Below are 20,393 nucleotides of genomic sequence, written 5' to 3' on the forward strand. Positions count from 1 at the left end.
TTCAACACATTTTTAAAGTCAGTGTAATGTAATTTAATTTGAAATGACTTAATGACCAAGTTGATTTTACTTAAAAATTTAAGTTTTTTTTTAAATAAAATTTTTACAGTTTCAAAAAACATAAATTTGTCTGGATTTTACAGTAAAATTACATATATTGTGCTGTTATACCATTTACAGTTTTTCATAGTAAGGTAACTTACAGTCAACAGTTTTACTCTAGCTAGCATAACAGTATTTATCTTTAAAAATGAATATATATATTTTACATGTACAGGAAAGAAAAAATGATCGCAACCTCTGTTTCATTGAGACTTTATACCTATTCTAGAAGAATCTGACCATACCCGTCTTGCTCATATCAGAAAAGGTTATTTTGGCAGAAAAGGTTGCGAACTATAAAGATAATCTGTCAAACAAAGTTTTCCACGGACAGCTGCATGCTTGACAGGTCTAACAACAATAACAGGCTGATCCCAATTATGACAGAATATTATGTTATAATTAATAAGCGCACGTTGTTTTAACATGTCTGATTCTAGTTGGCTTTGAAGCAACCACTGTGTTTGAATAATTCTAAATAGTACAATGGTGGTCAGTCAATAAATGTGCTACTACACCTCGGGCCTTTAAAGGGATAGTTTACACACAAGTCTGTCAGCATGTATTCGTTTCAAACCTCTGACTTACTTCCTTATATGAAACATAAATTAAGAAATCTGTTGTTATGGAAGTCAATGGTCACCAAAACTGTTTGGTGACCTACTTTGGTTAAATGCTGACAGACTTTTTTATGTTACAATTAACCCTTTAAGGTTTGGTGTGTGTGTCAGTCGCACATTCATATTTTCTCTTCCAACCTTATACATGTCATGTACTTGATCGGAAATAGTCATGAGTTGCATTCTGGGATTATTGCAAAATCATTTTGAAGGGGTTTATTTTGCGATAATGACCAGCTGACTGTATATTTTTAGTCGGATGCATATCTTCAACAATGAGGAAAGTATGCCATTTGACTGCAGTGTTGGATTTTTGGCATTTTAATTTTAAATCCTTCAATCGTTCATATTAAAACAGTATTCCATGATGAATCCTCTATGGAATACAGTACGCATAATGACAAATTTAACTCTATGGAAAGCATTTGTGGAAGGTGTCAGTAGATATGTTTTCATTTTGGGATATCGCATAAAAGATACGCTAGATGGAAAGGCCAAAATGCGCATAAATTCTAAAAATGCGCATAAAAAAAACGTATGCACTCAACTGATTTGGAAAAATGTTTTATTGGATGAGAAAATATAAATATAAACTACGATGGAAATAGAAAGACTTGTGACTTTGGCGATGGGACGGCATAACTGAACCAACCAGCGGGACTGATCTCGTTTTGCACAGCATCTGAAATGTTGTTTTGGTCATTCTGAAATGCCTGAGCAAAAGTCTGTCATCAAAGTGCTTTGGGATAATTACCTTCCAGAACTGCATTCCCAAACAGCAAAGCAGCAAGCAAGATAACTTTATTGTTTCGCACTCTGAGGCGCAAGTTATTTACTATATACAAAACTATAATACACAGTGGCCTCTCCTACTGCAGCAACTTTCATTTTCCTTAGTGATATTTAGCACCAGTTTAACAGGAAGTGATGATTTTGTTCTCTTCGGCTCACTGGATGGAAACGCGGCTTTATCCGCAAATGTTTTATGCAACGTTCCAAGTTAAATTCACAACTTTGGATGTAAACATAGCTAATTACCACTGAAAAAACTTCATTTTTATGTCAGTCTGAAAAAGAAAAGAAAAAATGGATGTATACGGTTGCAGGCTTTCACTGAAAGTACATTTGTAGAAATAATTTTGTATCAAATATAATCAATCTGAAACATTACTAAAATAGTCAAACTTAATGTATATGAAAGTGTGCATAAGCACTTACATATTTATTTTTTATTTAAAGCTAAGCAAATGAATATGCATTTAGGTTTACTTTATGGCCATTTCTTTATTTCTTTTTTAGTGTAAAGTTGCCTGTCTGTTTTTCTCTCTCTGTGTGTGTGTGTTTTCAGAAGAAATAGATCAAATCTGTGTTTGCATTTCAAAGATAAGATGAAGTTTGACAGAGAAACACCATCAACTTTCACACTCATACTTCAAATATATAGAATCTTTGTGGTTGAAATATTAAAATGGAACTGTAATGTTCAAGAAATAGAACCTAAAGAACCCATGAAAAGGTTTTACGCGTGCTGTTTACTTTCCTGTGTTGATATGTTGAAACAAGAAGTTGGGGCGGGACATACCAAAACACCCCCCCCCCCCCCCCCCCACACCTTTTTTTTGTAACTGCCACTATGTGTTAGTTTACTTCACAGCTCGATAAAGCACAGAAATGCATTTCTTTTGCAATTCAATTTTCAATTAATGGTTGGGAACGGAAATAAATAAATGAAGGAATGCATGAAATAATGTATGAAATTAGCATAAGCAGAGATAAACCATAATTGGCTGTTTTATGTCAGGGGCAGATGGTATTTATTTATTTATTACGCATTTATAATTTAGGGTTAAGATGTAATTTTCTTTGTAGAGATTATTTTATTGGGCATTACTTCTAGCATACAGATGTTAGCCTAAAAGCTAACAGACATGCACTGAAACACTTCCCTATATGTGAAAAACAGTACGCCAACAGAGTACGTAGCATTCGAAAAACAGCAGGCAAAAAGTACACTGTAAAAAATTATATGATCAATAAGTTATGACAACATGCTTTTACATTGCTTTAACTCATCAAAATAAGTTAAGCAATTATCAAAAAAAATTCAAGTTATACAAGATTCAGCTCATTGAATGAGTCAGTTTAATGTAATTTAAGTTGAAACTACTTAAAAATGTAAGGTATCAATTTTTTATTTTTTCGTGTACTACTTTCAGAGTTTCTGAAATGCGCATTCGATGGACACTTTACTATCCCATGAGGCCACAGGAGAGGATTTATGAATGACGGCGTAGGTCACATGACAATGACAAAGCGAATGTGGTGCATCATACTATACACGGTCGCAAACTCCATTTTAAACCAAATGTTGTACCTGCTTCACGATATGCGATTTCGGAAGACTTTAAAGTGATTTAGAGGAGGATGTGACATCATAATACATTTGAATCATTCAGTCAGTGAACAACTGCAACATGTGTTTTGACAGGAAAGAAACTGATAACAGAAATAGAGTTCTTTAGCGTTTAATCAAATGGTTTAAACCAATTGTCATCATGAACCATTTGCATTAGCAAAGTTAATTTCAGTGAGTGCCAGAAGATATATGACTAAATGAAATGACTCGTGCAAATGTGAGTAAACCCCATTAATTAGGTTTTATAGTGTGTACAAAAGGCTTAATTAAAAAATGTGGAGGCGCAGCCAGGAATATTGTTTGTTTAACCATGTTTGATTAGCGTCAAAAAAAAAAGCAGTGGTTCGTTTGTACGTGTGTGAGTGTGCATGTTTAGTGTGTATTTGTTGGTCATCTTTTTTTCCTGTCTGTTTATTTCTCAGATAACGTTTACCTCAGAGCAGGTAAGCCGAGCCTCTACTTTCTCTCTTTCTCTCTCTCTGTCCTCTCTTCTCTCAGACCAAGGGCATAGCTTTGGTTTTAACATTTTCAAATCAAATAAGCAGAAGCACCATGTTTTCACCATATGATGCTGCTAGCTGATCAACTGCTCAGAAATATTACTTATATACTGTACAAGTAGGCCTATGTAAGTAGGTATACACTTAAGCTGATTTTATTGAAAAATAAATCTGTAAACACAGCTCTTGTTTATATTATACAGTATAATCTTAAATATATATATATATATATATATATATATATATAGGGACTTTTATGTCAATGCTAATTATTTGTATCTTTAGAATAAATTAAAAAGGTGTTGTCTAAAACAATGGGGCAATCTACAATTCCCACAGATCATTTACATTTTACTGTAAATTCTGTCACCATCTCTTCTCTATAAAACCACTCTGTGTTTCTTGTGGAATCAAAATTTCAAAGCTGCTCTTTTCCATGCAATAAAAATAATGATCGCTTGCTTTGTTAAAAACACGATTAGGTCAGAATGGTTCTTCTTTCCGACTAAACAAACTGCATTATTATTATTCAGTAGTCTCTTTTAAATGGCTGAATTAAAATTCCTCCAAACCTGTTTGACTTTCTTTCTTCCGTGGAAACATAAAATGGGAAATTGTGAAGAAAATTCCAGTTCACTCGAGTTTTGTTTGATGAACAGACACAATTGAAGTTGTAATTCACTGAAATTCTTGTCTGTCTGTCCCTTTTTCATGAGCAAATTGTTATTATTATTTCTAATTCTTCTTACTTTTCCTTTTTTTTTGTTTTTTATCCAGTTCACAAAACCTGTCCGATTGATTTGTTTTCTAAATGAACTGCTCCGGTTCTCGAAATTCAACACACGACATGATGAACTTCTCAGAAGGGAAGATTAGAACTACACTGTAAAAAAATATTTTAATGATTTGTGATCACAACTTTTTATCTTTTGTCGAATCAACTTCGATAGCTTATGTGTGAAGATAACATACTATTTTGAGTTTCTGTTTATTAAACCATTCTTCTTCATTGTATTAACTCAAATTTTTAATTACAACAAACTCAAAATTTTAAGGCAACAAGGTAACTTGCTTTTTTAAGTTAAACCAACATTTGTTTTACAATTGTATGACTTCAGAAGATTTGAACTATGGCACACTGATCATATTGACAACATTTATGATATTCATTATAATTACATGAAAAAGAGCGACCAGTACATTTTTCGAAATTGCTCTCTTTTGTGTTCTATGGACGGAAGTCTAGTTCTTCAACTTTACAACTGTACCCAAATCTACGCCCATGTATCAAGTCGCATGATTTATCTGTCTCTATGTCTATCCTGTTCTGAATCTTTTCCAATCTCTTGCCCCATCTCAGAAATCCTCCCGAATTCTTCTTTTTCATTTTCTGTCTATGTTCCTTCCTTGTTCCTTATGCCTGTTTGCTGAGTTCTATGTGTTAGATGACGCATGTACGAGTGTGTGAGAGAGAGGTGTGAAGCTCATGGTATAGTGTCAGTGTGAGCTTGTGTATTTGCATGCATTTGTGTGTAGCTGAGACGCACAAAGTTAAGGCGACTCTGGAGGTCATATGTAAAGCTATCAGCCTGGCATGCTTCACTTACTAGATGCACGCACACGTTTGCATGAATATCATTTTAAACATGTTTTTCTGTTTCTGTGGCCATGGAGTTAAATGTTCGTATATCATGCATTTGTCGGTTGGTACACTTTAATTTGAACAGTTCTGCAGCTGCCGGGGGAGGGGAATCGCACTGCAAAAAAATTATATGATCATTAAGTTATGACAACGTATGTTTTTACATTGCTTTAACTCATCAAAATATTATATAACATTATTTTTTAAAAAGTAGATTCAACTATAAATGTTTTAAGTCCGTTTAATGTAATTTAAGTTGAAATGACTTAAACATCCAAGTTGATTGTACATAATTTAAGGCAGCAACTTTCTTAACCGTGCATAAAGAGAAAGGTTTAAACCAGAAAATGTAAAAATTATATACATCAAATTAAATAATAAAATCAATTTACTACTTATTATAAATAAAAATAAAAGCTAAAATGAATTTGATTTAATCCTTAAATATAGGTAAAATTATAATGTATACTATGAAATATGAATATTTATTATGACATCTGGTTGAGATAAGATTACATTTATTATTTGTTATTAACTTTTCTCTGCCATTAAAGGAATTTTCCATCATTTCTGACACAACGCTTCCCCGCCATTGACGGAAATTCAATTTCAACTTCAACTTTTTTTTTTTAAATGCTGAAGAGCTAAATTATGAGTGTTTATTATTATTATTAACTCTGTGTATTAGCTTATGGCAACCTAAATCGTAATGTACATGTTAAAATTGGGTAATAAATCCATGTAATAAATAAAAATCTCTCTAATATAGGCTGATAACCGATTTGATACCAATATATTTTGGATCTATAACAGTGTTTAGTATTAATATACTATTATATTAGTTTTTATTATTATTTGAATGAACTTTGTTTATATTTTCAGTTTTTTTTAATATAATTTTTTATATACATATAATTTAGTTTTATAGTAATTTTGCTTTTGTCATTTGACAATAGTTTTTTATTTATATTTTATTTAAATATTTATATCATTTTATTTAACTTTTAGTAACTTTACTTCAACATTTATTTCACTTAGTTGCCAAAGCAACATTTCTAATTTTTGTTTAAGTTTTTTTGTGTAATATTTATGTTTTGATCAGCTTTATTTCCATTAAAAAATATTTTTACAACATTGGTCAATAAACTATACAGTTCTGTTCAAAAATGTAAATACATATTGTAAAATTGGCAAGATATTTATCATTTTAAAAATGTTTTAATAAAAAAAAAGGAATCCTACCATTCATTATTCATATATTCCACAAGACAAATAATAATAACTGATTAAAACAAAATATTCTGTTCAAATAATTACATACCATTGGTTCTCCTTTTCTGTTTATAGTCTTGTGTGATGAATGAGTCCTCGGTTTCTCCTGAGTAGCAAAGCTGCCCACTGTTCTTGACAAAAAGCCTCCAGGTCCTGTAAGTCCGTTGGTTTCCCAGCATGCTCTGCACATTTGATTTCTTCCCCACAGTGACTTTATGATGTTGAGATTCAGCTTTTGGCACTCAGGACAATTGAAGGACTCATACAGAACTGTTACAAAGGGCTGCAAGCAGTCATTGATTCTCAAGGAGACACAATGATACTAAGAACCAGGCATATGTAAAGTTTAGAAAAAGACTGTATGTGTAAATGAAACTATTTATGAAGAAAGTGCACCCTCACTTCTCGCATCTTGGTTTCAATTTGACTATAGGACAGTTTCGACTGATTCAAGCCATTTAGCATGATTTTTTTCAATAAAAAGAATAGAGTAAACAGAACTGAATGATTCATCGCTATATTAAATAAAAAGAACTTGTTTGCACTTTATTTGATGTGTACTTGCAGTGTACTTACCTAGGAAAGTACTGCGTAAAATAAGGGTTAGTACCGTTTTTACCCAGTTATTGTTATTACTATAATAAGTATATTGTATGTTTATGTGGAAAATGACTGTAAAACAAGGTGATACCAATAACCTTTATCTGTCTTATTAAAAAAAAAAAAAAAATGCTGAACAGATTGAGGACTAATGACAAAAACAGCCATTTTGATTTTTCACAGGTGTTTTACCCATATTACACATTGCACTGTGTTGTATTTTAGGGTTAAATGAAATGTCCATAAACTTAACGGATAATGTCCTGGCAGTTTTTTTTCTCTCTCTCTTTTTGGAAGAACCCATAAATAGAACTGAACAAACATGCATATGATAATGAGGAGATAACGAATATGTTTGATTATCCGATGAGTGTCCATGATAACTGATGACTGGCGGGAAACTAAGACTAAGAAACACGTGACTGATGAAAACAAAACTGAAAGTCCATGAAAACAGAACTAGGTTAACTAACTAATAACTAAGTAACATTACCTAGCTTTTATTTATAAATTAGGAACATTTTTGATGTAAAAATTAGTGTTGTTAAATCGATTTTATATAGGCTATATAAATAATGTATACATTATCACACACGGTAACACTTTGCAATAATGAAATAAGAACGAACAATACTTCTACAGCATTTATTAATCTTAGTTAATATTAATTTCAACATTTACTAATACATTATTAAAATCAAAGGTTGTATTTGTTAGCATTAGTTAATGAAATGTGAAATAACGGACAAACAATGAACATCGTATCAACTAACATTAACATATTAATAAATGCTGTAACAAATGTTTTGCTCATTGTTAGTTCATGTTAATAATATAATAGATTAACTAATGAACATTATTGTAAAGTGTTACCCCAAACTTTTATGTTAGATGCTATTATTCACGATTAATCGATTTGACAGCACTGTAAACCCGAATAAGTTGGCAGAACTCAAAACATTTAAGGCAATCAATTTATTTATTTTGTACTTAAACATTTCAAGTTAAGAACAATTAAAATGTATGAGTACACTAATTCATACAATTAACTTATAACTGTCATGTATTCTCAATGTGAACACTTTTATTAGTATAAACCTAGTTAGCTTTAACAAGCTAATCTGCTAACATACTAATTGGCTAACATATTAACAATTGTATGTTATACAGAAGCACTTGCTATGAGTGCAATAATATGAAGGTATTACTTGCTCTCAAATCAAGCAGCGTGCACCACTTGTCACCATGATGGTTACTAAAACCAACATTAACAGAAATTCTTCCAAATTAGCATAACAAAACATTAATCATTACTAAATCTCACACTTAACATTAATCTTGCATTATATTACACTTCATTTTAGCATTTACTCTCCCTTTCGAGTGCCATCGGTAAAGCATGCTGGGAAATAGACATCCCAGCCGTTTCAGTTAAACTTAAGTTCGTCTAAAATTAAAATAAATAATTTCATAAAACTCAAAACAATGAAACGGTTCAGTTTACTTAAAATATATCCGTTCTGTGAACTTGAAAGAAAAATAAACTGCTAAATACTCATAAAAGTTCATTTGACTGAACTAATTAGTTTAATTTAAGTTTGTCCTACTCAAACCAATTAATTATTTTGAGCATTAGGGTTTACAGTCAGTGCACATAAGGACAAATTATAAATACACACACACACACACATACATATATACTGTATAAATATATACAAATACAAAAAATGCAGTTCATGGCCCTTTAAAAAAAATCAAACTGCTTTTGAACAAGAACCATAGTTGGCATGAAGTAGCTCAAGAACTGAACATTGACATTGGCTTACAGTTGTGGGCCAGATTAAGCATATGGGTCATTGGGCAGAATGGGAACTTGCCCATAAGGGCGTCATGCAAGGCAGTATACATATTTTCAATTGTGCAATGACTAGAGGCGGCCAAAAGCAAAGTAAGAGGAATACTTGGAAAGATAGATCGATTTGATAGACATCAACCAACAAATGATTACATTTTGATAAAATATTTCACACTTTTTGTTTAATTGGACTGAAAATCTGTGCACAACAATTACAGGGGCCGGTTGCATAAACTGCTAAGACTAGTCTTAAAGGTTAGTCGTCACATTTTTGTTAAAAACGTAGACTGGTTTGGTCTAATTTGATACTAAAAAAGTAAGACTGAGTCAATTTCGCTTTACCTGTGCTCTGTATAAACTGAATCAATTATTCATTCATTCATTTATTAAGGTGGACGTTTAACAGCTATTAAACATTCAGGAAGCTACTAAACACACACACACTCAAGCACACATGGAATTTAAAGGCCTAAGATTAATCGCATAAATATGTGTTGAATTTCATTGTCATGCGCTAATGTGATGAAATGATCCCGTTCCAGTGAAGAGTGTCGAACACACGGCCTGAGCCGAGTGCTTAGACGCTGGGGGGTTGTTGGCATGGCAACGGTCGCACACTCCCGTACTCGAGCGATTAGCGTACACACTCGTGCTGCAGAGATTACACGCTGGGACACAGCGGCGTTTTGCCACGAGCACTCTTTCACACACACACACACACACACACACACACACACACACACACACACACACACACACACACACACACACACACACACACACACACACACACACACAATCAGACTCAACTTTTTCTTATTGGAGCTATTTGAGCTGAATTACAGTAGTGCAGGTCTTATACACACTAATATTGTAGCCTACTACTGTGATGCTTCACATTATTTTATTGCTACTTCTGTGATGGTTTTATATAGTGATAGAATATATGGTTAGACAGATCCTTCATATATTTCTGTGGTCAGATTTGATTATCAAATCAAATGCTATGGGGCTAAATGACTTATTGTGGGTATTTAAATAAAATCGTACTCTGTAGTGCATTATTATTATTTTTGCATTGTATTAAATTCAATATGAAAGTTAGATAAATGATTAAACCCTGAATATCAACTAAATCTAAATGCGTTTCAGTAAAAAGTATATATATAATAACGTACAATTTCCGTAATAACGTAACATTTAATAATTGGAAAAAATATACTGTATAATTATTTTATAAATAATAAATAACAATAATATATTTTATAATTTAATATAATATTATTTTTTATTTTTTATTTAATCTACTAAATCAAAGAAGAGAATAAGAAAAATATAGTACTGTATAATTATTTTTCAATACAATAAATAATAATATATTTTACAATTTAATATAATATAATTATATATATTTGATTTAATCTACTAAATCAAAGAAGAGAATAAGACAAATATACTGTATCATTATTTTACTATGCAATAAATAATAACAATAATATATTTTATAATTTAATATAATATAATTATATATATTTGATTTAATCTACTAAATCAAAGAAGAGAATAAGAAAATTCTGATTAAATGTCACTCTTATTCAGTGGGAAATAAAATATACTGAAGAATAGGGTGTTTGTGGGGGGTTGGATGAATTATTTAAAAAACACAAACCAGTCAAATATCCTTGAGTTAACTTGATTAAGCAATGACCTTTTTGCTGTTAAAAATAGTATCCTGGATGTACTATTGGCAGGCAAACAGGAAATCGTGTTATCCACTTCAGAGACACAGGACAGGTTGTTTCTGTAGCAGTGAGTCAGTCTCACAACGCTGCTCTTCCTTCAACTCAGTGTTTTGTTCCCCGTCCTCTCTTGAATAATTGCCTTGATTACACGAGCGAGAGAAACTCTTTAAATCTGGCCCGCTGTTTACAGAAGAGTTGTTGGAAGATATGCAAATCTGCTTTTGCATAATGAATATTTGCATAGAGACTCCCTAGTGCAGAAAAAAAAAGGAAACGCAAAACGGCTCATGTGTCTGTTTGAGTTGTGGTAAATTATGCATTTATTTATGTGATCCGAACAAGTCTGTTCAGCCAAGAGCAATTTAAGAAAATGCGCCACAACGGATTTTAAGTCAACTTTACAACATTTAAAAACATCCACAAAAAAATCTCTTGTAGAATCTCTTGAAGCCATAATTACACTATCACAGGGGGGGGGGGGGGAAACCCCAATGAGATCTTGTTAATATCTTTTTTTGTTTCTAGACCGCAGTTACAGTATATTAAAAGAAGCAAATGGAAACATTTGCTTACCAATCGCATCGTTTAAATGGAAATTCCTAAACTATCTATTGACCAGGCTTGTTGTAAAAAAGTGTGGTGATGAATTTAAAGTATGCTGATCTATTCCTGTCTTTAAGACGTCAAGTTGAAAGGCAGACGATGCAATGACAGAGCAGAAAACACTTTCAATATACTGCAAAAAAACCTGTTCTGCGGTCACTCCAATTCTACTATATCTCAGTCCAATCACTCACTCCAGTTTATTCAAATGTTAATAACGTGCTACAACTCCTGCACAGTAAAAAGGTGTTCAGTTAACTTAAAAAAATTGAGTAAACCCATTGCCTTAATACTATTACGTAAATAAACGGAATCCTTAACTGAAAAAAATAAGTTATGTGAACTTGACAATTCCACATACATTTTATCGATTAAGCATTAAGTTATATTAATAATTTTAAGTCAACTGATCACTTTTTACACTGTAAAAGACTAAATGGAACAAGCCTAAATAATTGTAATAATTATGTAGTAATCGTATAATAATTATGTAATAATCACATCATGATCCATCTTATGCAATTTAGCTTTTCTGGTCAATTTGACCGAGTTAAGGATTTTAGTTCAAGACTATATTAATCACGAACATTATTTTTGTGTTGATGTAAGATGATCTTTCTTCAAAAATGACAGTACATCAGTAAGATTATTGGCCAATTGTTCACCCTACGACAGTCTCTCTCTCTTTCTCTCTTTCTCTCTCTCTCTCTCTCTCTCTCTCTCTCTCTCTCTCAGGGCAGAGCTCACACCCTTGTGAGTGGTGTCATGTGTTTTTGAGTGAAGCAGTTGTGACGTAACAGAGACAGTATTCGGCTCTTAGAGTCAAGCTAACAGTCAACAACCACGCTGGCCACCGTGTAGAACTTCAGCAGTGTGAATTCTGCTGATGCAAACGTACAGTTTGTGCGAACGATGCACAACTCGACATGATTAATGTGTTGTTGTTCGTCTCTAACACGCAGCTAACTAGCACTTCTCTCGGTGGCGCTACCACGTAGAATTATGCAGAAAGCAGGAGGTTTGTGTCCGTTGTGTTGTGACTTTTTGTTATATGTATTCGTAATGCATATATGAATAATTGATGTGGCTGACACAATTGGGAATGAAGTAGCAAGATGCTTGGGAGAGGAAGTCCATTAAACGGTGAAACTGTAAATCTGTGGATGTTAGAGACATTTTGACTATATATATATATATAATTCATGTTTACTTTTTGGTACTTTTGTAATATTTGATGAACAATTTGGTACTCGATTAGACAAATGCTAAATAAAACATTTTCACTGTGGTCTCTGCCGTTTGAATCTGACCGTACTGTATGTCTGCCTGCATGTGTTGATCTTTTGAAATGATACACAAACATTTGCATGGTAGATACTATCAAACAGGAACTTATTGCATTAGTTCCAGTCGGCAAAAGTATGGAATTGTCTGTGTATTTGATTTTATATCGTGTGAAATTCATTATCTGCTCATTCTTGATCTATTTCAGCTATTAAAGAGAAGTACAGTGACTGGGCCGAGTTTCTTATCAAAGAGCTCACGGGTTCACGGACGGCACCGGCAAACCTCCTTGAAGGGGTGAGAGTGATTTTACACTTATTTGATAAGTGTGCAAGAACATTAATGAATAATTTTGGAAATGCTTCAAGCAGAAGTGAGATTTACCAGCACATGGAACAAACATTGGGCCAAATATGGTATTAGTATCAGCCAATAAGTGACAGATACAACTGCACCAAAATACCATAACTCTGTTTATTGGCTATCACGTTTGGGTCACAATCCACTGGATTATGGCGAAAAGGAAATTGGAATGGCCTAAAATTGACGTGAATGAAAACAAGACTGTAATAGATCGTGTGGTAGGCTTGCGCAACATTTCCCATCATTGTCTGTGACAGCAAGACAATATTAGTTATGTGAAAGAAAAATGTCCAATGTCCATCTTTCACTCTTCGTTTTGATGCATTTAATGCTAAATAAGAAACGAACGCATCAAAAAGTCTTCCTCGGAGGATTCAAAGGCAGCAGCAGAAACAAGAGTTACACGTTAAGTCGCAAAATCCTTGATAAGCTATTGACCTAAATGAAGAATATTGTTTCTTTGTCTCTCTCATCCTCTCATCTCAGCCATTAAAAGGTAAAAACACAGTGGATCTGATCGTGGTAGGCTGTGTTTTGGAAGTGCGAGATGACTCCGAACCTAGCGTGTACTGGGCCGCAGAAGTCCAGTGTAACGTCGGCGGACGTTTATGCCTCAGCTACGTCGGATTAAATGACCCCGCCCACTACAGGTGGATGTTCTACCTTGACAACAGGCTCCGCCCCCTGGGATGGGCCAAAGAGAATCATTTATCAATGAAACCGCCCACAGGTGAGAGCATTGACCTGTATTTGATCGGTCTAAATGACTTTGCAACTAAACTAAAATGTAGCTAGTGTTGATTAAATTGCATAATTAAGTTAAATTAATTATTAAATCAAAATAAATGGAGTTTAAATCTAAATAAAATCATGTCCCTACTTTTTTCAATTTTCCATTTAAAGTTTTGAGTTAAAGCATAGTCATAGTCACACTTTTTTTTTTTTGAGGCTTCCCCTTTTGTATACAAATTGTTCAATTGCACCATTGCCAAATTTTTGATAGTTACAAAAACTTGTTCCATTGCCAATTTCTGGCTTCCACACTCTAATGATTATGGATCTGAATATACATTTCCCTAAAGGAAACCTTGCAAATAAGTTCAAAACATGTTTTCTCGTGATATTGCATTTCTAACAGATATGCTTAAGTAATGCATAATAAATAATTGATACCAGTCGATGTATTAAAAGGTGTAAATGTTTACCTCAAGACATTTTTCAGCCAGTTACTAGTTCAAAAGTCACTCTAGAATTAGTATTGATTACTTGGGCTGTCTACGCAGTTGTTTTGAGAAGAGAGAGAGAGTGTGTGATTGTGTTAGTGTGTGATAACACTGCTGAGAGTCACGGCAGATGCAGGTAAAGTGGTAGCGATGCTTCAAATAGCCAAGCAATTAGTTTAACTACACGTCTCAATAGCAAGGTGATAGCATGACATTTTAAAATCATGTAGCCTTTCAGTAGCGAAAATATTTGATTGATTACGTGTATCTGTGTGGCGTTGACAACAAGGTCATTGTGTCTGTGAGTGTCTGTGTGTGCAAGAGAGATAGTGTGTTTGCTTATCTGTAATATAAATGACTGATTGGCACTAACATTACTGGATATTGCTCAACAGTTAGTTCTGAATGGATGGATGACAATTGGGTTGATAAAAAGCTTTGATGGATAGATACAGTAAAAGGATGGATAACTGGATGCATAGGTGGTTAAAAGGATGGTTGGATGGTTAGATGAATAATTGTGGATTGATGGATGGATTGATCAATAGTTTGTTGAATAAATACTGGGATGGATGGATGGATGGATGGATGACCATGGATAGTTGATTAAATGGATAGTGGATGGATGATGCATACTTGATAAATAGCTGGTTGAATAAATACTTGTTTGGATGGATGGATGGATAAAGGGATGGATGAACGGACAGACGGATGGACAGATAACTGTATGGATACTTGGTTAAATGGATGGATGGAGGATGCATGATTGATATAGTTAGTTGAATAAATACTTGGATGGATGGATGATAAATAGATAACTATGAATAGTTGGTTAAATAGACGAGTGGATGGATAGTGGATGGATGATGCTTGATAAATAGTTGGTTGAATAAATACTTGTTTGGATGGATGGATGGATGGATGGATAACCATGGATAGTTGATTAAATGGATGGGTAGATAAAGGGATGGATGGATGGACGGACAGACGGATGGACAGATAAATGTATGGATACTTGTATGAATGGATGATGCATGATTGATAAGTAGTTGGTTGAATAAATACTTATTTGGATGGATTGATGGATAAATGAGGAGAATGGGTGGATGAAGGATGGATTGATGAATAGTTGGGTGATTAAATGTGGAAAGATGGATGGATGAGCTTGTGTTTCTCTCTTTCAGATCGCCGTGATTTGAGGAGCAGCTCAGAATGGACTGAAGCTTTAGATCAAGCCACAGATGAAGCCTTGAACAGTCCACTTCCACTGGAGGTCTTCAAGGTGTGTGTGTGTGTGTGTGTGTGTGTGTGTGTGTGTGTGTGTGTGTGTGTGTGTGTGTGTGTGTGTGTGTGTGTGTGTGTGTGTGTGTGTGTGTGTGTGTGTGTGTGTGTGTGTGTGTGTGTGTGTGTGTGTGTGTGTGTGTGTGTGTGTGTGTGTGTGTGTGTGTGTGTGTGTGTGTGTGTGTGTGTGTGTGTGTGTGTGTGTGTTTTGGGAAAGTTGGAGGAGTGAGGCATCATTTTACACAAAGCTCTTGATAACATTCACATCTGATATCTGTATGTGTGTGTTTTAGGATCACGCTGACTTAAACACACACTCCTTCAGGGCAGGAATGAAGCTTGAAATGGTCTCACCAGTGGAACCCTTCCACATTCTCCCTGTGTCTGTAACTAAAGTACGTTCTCACACACACACACACACACTAGATGAAGGGTTATTATGCTAGAGGATATAATTACTAGCCACCGACCCTGACATCAGGCGTCCTGTCTCTCTCTCTGTCTCACACCATGTCTCTCTGATCTGCAGATCTACAATGAATACTACTTTCAGATCACAGTTGATGACCTCACTGCCGAAGCCCCGCCCACTTCTGTGGTGTGTCACGCTGACTCACCGGGCATCCTGCCAGTCCAGTGGTGTCTGAAGAATGGTGTTGGACTGGAGAGGCCACGGGGTGGGTGTGACTGTGATATCCCTGCGTGCTAATGGGATTTTAACTATTAAATTCATATTCACTTTATAAGAGTCTATCAATGCTGTTTGCCTTAGATCTATCTCACTATTATTTTTAGTTTAGTGTGCTTTATTGGTGTAGAATGGATCTGTATTGCTTAAGCATTTGAGGATTAAGTTAGTAAGAAAAAAAACATTGGAATAGAAGAAAACTTGAGTTAGAAATAAAAATAAAATATAGAATAAACATGAATATTAATATACAAATTCACTCTGGCCCGAGCACCGATGGTGTGAGAGGACCCTATTTGATCTGCTCCATTTCTTCTTCTTCTTCTTCTTCTTCTTCTCCAAAGTCAATCGCTTTTTTGAGGGCCTAAACATGCTCGAAAACTCACAAAACTTTGCACACGCGTCAGAAGTGGACAAAATTTACATCTGATATGGGTTTCAGAATTGGGTGGGGCAAACAAATATTTCGACTAATTGCCCCTGCCGCTACGTTTCACGTACGTGGACGAAATTCGGTACATACATGTACTGACCCAATACCTACTAAAAAGTATCTTGGAGCATAGCCCTAAACACAACAGGAAGTCTGCCATTTTGAATTTCCTCTCCGATTTTTGTGCAGTTTTTGCCATTTTTAGGCCTCGTACTTTAACAAACTCCTCCTACAGTTTTGATCTGATCCTCTTCAAATTGAATCCTCTTCAAGTGTAATCTTAAGGCCTTTGAGACGTTAAATTGCGAAGATCTTGAGTTTTCGTCAAAGGGTGTGTCCTCTGCGGCCTGACAATGTAGATGTGAACACAAGTTCTATATGAATGTTGCTTGCAGTTCCGAGGTTGCTAGGCAACCACAGACAGCCTGCAGTAACTCAGGCATACAATGTCCAATCTGCCCCAAACTTCACATGTTTGATAAGAGTCCTATCCTGAACACATGACCGTGCTCATATTCAGTTATAGTAATAGCGCAACCTGCTGGTAGCAGGAAGTGAGGCAAATACAAATGACTTTAACATAGTCCTCCTATATTTACATACTGCCCACCGTGCTCTGTTTTCCTAAAGCCGCCGGGTGTCGGTGGCACGGGTGCGAGGGCCCTTTTCATCGCTGCTTGCTATAATATATTTGATATAAAAATAATTAAGGATGAAGGAAAATACAGTGCATATAACTAACTTATTTGCTTATGTCTCTCTCTCTCTCACTCGCTCGCTCTGCATCTCCCTCGGTCTCATTTGGTTTTTCAATGTCTCATTTTCTGTCAGGCTTCGAGTCACATGACTTCGATTGGGCGGACTATCTCAAACACGGTGGCACCGAAGCTGCTCCAGATGTGTGTTTCCCAAACGTAAGGCACTTTCTCTTGATTTCCCCTCGTCTTCAGATGACCACGTGTGCGGTTTTGATTTTATCTTAAAGAGGCTTTGGGGATTTCTTGATAATTTGATAAAGTCTGCTGAAAGTGTGCCAGCTATCGGGTTTTCCCATTGCGATGTTGGTCACATTGACACGCACAAGATGCAAAAAAGATAGCTATGTTTTTGTGAGAAATACCCCTCCCCTCTTGTGTTTCCAGTTCCTCATAAAGTTCAAAGTTGACTATTTTGAACAATAAGGTTAAAATATATTGTGCGCTATATTTTGAATATATTCACATTAGGTTTAATAAAATGGAGTGCCGTCCCTTCACGAAAAACAGTGGTTTTCAAACGTTTTTGATGCCAGGGGCTTTAAAATATGATTTCCTTGCAAGAAAACTTTCTAAAGTTGATCAATTTTACTTTTCGTCGAATAGTAAAATATGTAAGTAAATATATAAAGTGTCTTTTTTTTTTTTTTAAAGACAATATGTACTTGCAAAATTAAATATGTTTTTGTTTCAAGTTGACAGTGTATATTTGTCTTCCTATTGTTTATTTAATAAAACCTTAATATTTTTAATAGTGTATATTTTTTACTATATAATCAGCATAAATTTAATTACTAAACAGCATTATGGATATAAACACACACACACAAACACACACACATATATATATATATATATATATATATATATATATATATATATATATATATATATATATTATACAAATCATGAAATTAATGCTGCTTAGTAACAATATTTATATTAATTATGTAATTTAAAAAAAATCTCTAGTTCTCTCTAATATCTACAATTCTATCTAATGTGAGTCGCCATTCATTTCATTTTATGATGTGTGTGTGTATAATATTGTATTCTCCAGAAAAAAGTACATGTTTTTAGTGTTTATATTGTTTATAACATTGAAATTCCTAGTCCCTGACATGTAAACTAAGGTTAATTAATGTCATGTTAACTAATGTTTTGCATCATAGCTGTTACTGTATCGTGGGTGTTTGGACAATTGGAATGATGCATTGACCAATCAGCATCCAGCAGTGGCATTTTAAAGCCAAATTCCACTAATTATTTTGGGATTCGAGATAAAAGCTATGACTGCGAGGCTTGTTTGTCGTTCACTTTGCACCAATTATCGGATGTAAATGGCGATAAGTCGTCTATAAATGCGTTCGCCATTATTTTGGTGGATTCATTAAAACGTTTCCAGTTAAAAAGCAATTTTCATGGTTATACATCTCCCTTGTTATCCTGTTTGTTTGCATTTACTGTAATATTCATTGTTTTGTGTAATTGGACACATGAGGCTTTTCCACTGACCTATTTTTATTCTGCGTTGCGTGCGATCAGGCGTCTCAAAGCAAGGGCTTCTGTAAGGATATGTGGCTTGAAGCCGTGAATCCACATCAACCTGCTGAACTCTGTGTCACTCGTATCACTCAGGTCAAAGGTCGGCTTCTCTGGCTCCAACTGGAAGGTAGGAATGAATAGAGTTCATGTTCACATTCTTTTCATATTATTTAATCGAAATATTTAGAGCACATGACCTAACAGTGAATACCAAAAGAAATGACATGTTGACACACATTTTTTTTTCCCCTCTTTCTCTTTGTCTATAGGTCTGACCAAGCCGTTACCAGATTGTATAGTGGACGTTGAGAGTATGAATATCTTCCCTGTGGGCTGGTGTGAAGCGAACGGCTATCCACTGACGCATGTACAAAAGACTGTCTGTGAGTGTCACATACTAATGGATTCATTTGTGTCAGAAATGGAAACAAATGGTTTGAGTCTAACATTTACTTCATCAAAAAGAAAACATATTAAATGCTGCAAAATGATTGGTGTGGAATTTGGCGATATCAATGGATACAATTTATATATTTAAAAGGCATAATTCTGTTATTTAAACATTATATATATATATATATATATATATATATATATATATATATATATATATATATATATATATATATATATATATATATATATATATATAACCAGATATTATATTTCTGGGTCTAGCCTGTGGAAAATATATTAGAATATAGTATCAACTAGAAAGTATTTTAGTGTTCAGACAATCGTAAAAAAAAACAAATAAACAGTAAGTATCAGCCAATTCTAAAATTATCATTTTGAAATTTTCTGTCAAAAAGTCATGGAAATTAATTACATCTTTAAAAGTAATAAAAAATACTTCTAGGAAGTATTCAAAGCCCTTAATTGTTTCATATTTTGTTATGTTGCAGCCTAATGCAAAAAAAATGCTTTCAATGATTTTGTTTTTAACATCAACCTCACTCCATATTTCATAATAACCAAGCAAAAAACTGATTTCTAATAACTTTGCAAACTGAAAGAGACCGACAGAAAGATAAAAGGAAAAAATTCCTTAATAAATATATATATATATTTTAATAAATTTGTTTTTTTTTAGTTTTTTTTTTTAAGAATTTTAGAATAAAACCGTGGTCACACTAGACATTGATGGACATTGCAATGGTCTTATAATACGTTTTTAAAAACAAAAATTCACCATATATCAAAATAAATAATACTAAATCCTAAAGGTAAAAATATAGAATCTACTCCACTTTAACGTAAACCGTTCAGCTAAGAATTCACGCCATGACATATCGATCTACTATCTTCACATGATATGAATTTGCAGGTCAGCGTTCACAAAACTCGAACTTTGGAATGCAGTGATATCTCTGTAACTTCTTTCCATGATCTTGCGTCTCCGGTCTCCTGCGTTCGCAGAGGGGGATCTGTTCAAATGAGGGGTCTGAACGCACGGTATATTTTCATAG

The 20,393-nt window shown here is 34.0% G+C and overlaps 1 protein-coding gene across 2 annotated transcripts in view; it reads left to right on the forward strand.

The window, feature by feature from the left end:
- sfmbt2 (Scm like with four mbt domains 2) overlaps positions 1 to 20,393 on the forward strand; it is a 40,240-nt gene that overhangs the window by 12,096 nt on the left and 7,751 nt on the right. The window contains exons 4-12 of one of the 2 annotated variants that reach the window (XM_079624222.1): positions 3,561 to 3,581; positions 12,845 to 12,933; positions 13,486 to 13,729; positions 15,407 to 15,504; positions 15,797 to 15,898; positions 16,033 to 16,180; positions 17,456 to 17,538; positions 18,925 to 19,051; positions 19,194 to 19,307. In XM_079624222.1, coding sequence (XP_079480348.1) covers positions 3,561 to 3,581; positions 12,845 to 12,933; positions 13,486 to 13,729; positions 15,407 to 15,504; positions 15,797 to 15,898; positions 16,033 to 16,180; positions 17,456 to 17,538; positions 18,925 to 19,051; positions 19,194 to 19,307 — 1,026 coding nt within the window. The remainder of the gene's footprint in view (positions 1 to 3,560; positions 3,582 to 12,844; positions 12,934 to 13,485; positions 13,730 to 15,406; positions 15,505 to 15,796; positions 15,899 to 16,032; positions 16,181 to 17,455; positions 17,539 to 18,924; positions 19,052 to 19,193; positions 19,308 to 20,393) is intronic. The other variant, XM_079624223.1, reaches the window with a different exon arrangement.

The sequence above is a fragment of the Phoxinus phoxinus genome, assembly GCF_949152265.1.
Source record: "Phoxinus phoxinus genome assembly, chromosome: 9".
In the NCBI taxonomy this organism is placed as follows: Eukaryota; Metazoa; Chordata; class Actinopteri; order Cypriniformes; family Leuciscidae; genus Phoxinus; species Phoxinus phoxinus.